Genomic DNA, 1,819 nt, shown 5'->3' with positions numbered 1-1,819 from the left:
AATGCTAAAGGGTTACCACACATGTTCACATCAACCATCTTGCGAACCAAATACAAAAATGAAATATTTTAAGATTTTTTTTTTGTGTTATTTGTTTGTGAATAAAGTATTTAAATTTGGATAATTTAGAAGAAAAAAAAGTCTGTGTGAGTAATGACTGTTAGAGTTTGATGTATGAGTGATATTGATTGTGCGAGAGTAACTTACAAGCAATGATACCGGGAGCATTGTTGTTACCAATTACTCTATCATAATATCATTAAGTGATGTTGTTGTTATTTAACCCTCGGTCAGCCATATGTGACCATCTTGTCTTTTTTATTTTCAGACTAAATGTATCTAAGAATACATTGTCTAATATGTCTCACATTTTTGTTGTTACTTAGCCCCAGGTCAGCTCTGACCCAGCATACCTATGATCAATGACATTCTAGCCATGACCATCCTGCTTTTTTTTTCTTTTTTTAAAATTTTCTTCCTGCTCTTATTCATACTTGCTTTTTAAACTCAGAATTGTATGATAAGTTTAGATTTGACTGCTATTTCTAGCAATTTGTGTCACCACTTCCAGTGCCTTCCTTAAGCTGTCAGAATTGTTGGGTCATTGCACAGAGTACCTTGTGGTATTTTCAGGCCTTTGCATTCTGTGGTAAGATTTCGAGATCAGCTTTTCTTTTCATCCTTCAGAAGGTAATGAAATAAAGTCAGTCAAGTATTGGAACCCTTGCATTTGATCTGCTGAGTCAAGGCTGACCTGGGGTTAAACAACAATAATAATAATAATATGTTTTTCTAACATTTTTCTCTGATTTCTGTAATAATAGTAATAATTTTATTTTTATTTATTTCCTTTCAGTTTTTTAGATAGAGTTCATATAGTAAAGTCTGCAGACTATACACCAACAGAACAGGTAAATATCACTTAATTACCCTGTGTGTGTGTGTGTGTGTGTGTGTGTGTGTGTGTGTGTGTGTGTGTGTGCACATCCAACACAATACATAGGAAAACACAAACATCTCCCAACAAACTGATACAACTGATACAGTACATACATCACACAACAAATGAAACACTAAACTAACACAAGAAGCAACAAAACTGATGTATAATACACATCATCATCATCATCGTTTAACGTCCGTTTTCCATGCTGGCATGGGTTGGACGGTTCGACTGAAGTCTGGGAAGTCAGGAGGCTGCACCAGACCCCAATCTGATCAGGCAGTGTTTCTACAGCTGGATGCCCTTTCTTACGCCAACCACACCAAGAGTGTAGTGGGTGCTTTTTACTTGCCACTGGCACAGAAGCCAGTCAAAGCGGCACTGGCATCAGCCACATTCGGATGGTGCTTTTTACGTGCTACTGGCACTGGGATCACAACTACAGTTTCTATTTGATTTTGATGTACTTGACTAGTACATCTCCCTGCTTTCTGATCTTTCTATAGATTTATGACACTGCTGCTCTCCACTCCTCTTGTCCACACCACTTGTCACCTCCTCCTTCTTGGTCCACTTCTATCACTCATTTCTCCCACCCTACCCTACCATACTGATATTTCCCTTCGATCACACCTCCACCCTCGTTCGTCACTCACTACATTCATCTCTTCCTCCTCTCCATGTTCAACCCTCTGTCACTCCCTCTTTCAGTCTTATGAAATTATCCTCCCACCTCCGCTGTGCGTTTTTCTTTCTTGCACTCACCTTCTTGTACCTGGAGAGTTCGCTCTGGCCTTTCATCACACCTTCTTTATCTTCTTTCCAAGCACTCTCACCACCCTCACATTATGTGAGGGTGGCTATCTCCCCCCCCCC

The 1,819-nt window shown here is 39.4% G+C and overlaps 1 protein-coding gene across 1 annotated transcript in view; it reads left to right on the top strand.

The window, feature by feature from the left end:
• LOC106869212 (guanine nucleotide-binding protein G(s) subunit alpha) overlaps window positions 1-1,819 on the top strand; it is a gene marked incomplete at its 5' end in the record, with an annotated part of 84,808 nt that overhangs the window by 75,864 nt on the left and 7,125 nt on the right. The window contains one exon of the mRNA XM_014914859.2: window positions 857-911. Within this exon, the coding sequence (XP_014770345.2) occupies window positions 857-911 (55 nt within the window). The remainder of the gene's footprint in view (window positions 1-856; window positions 912-1,819) is intronic.

The sequence above is a fragment of the Octopus bimaculoides genome, chromosome 20 (assembly GCF_001194135.2).
Source record: "Octopus bimaculoides isolate UCB-OBI-ISO-001 chromosome 20, ASM119413v2, whole genome shotgun sequence".
Classification (NCBI taxonomy): Eukaryota; Metazoa; Mollusca; class Cephalopoda; order Octopoda; family Octopodidae; genus Octopus; species Octopus bimaculoides.
Note: the sequence above shows the minus strand (reverse complement) of the source record. Positions and strands in the feature narration are given on the sequence as shown.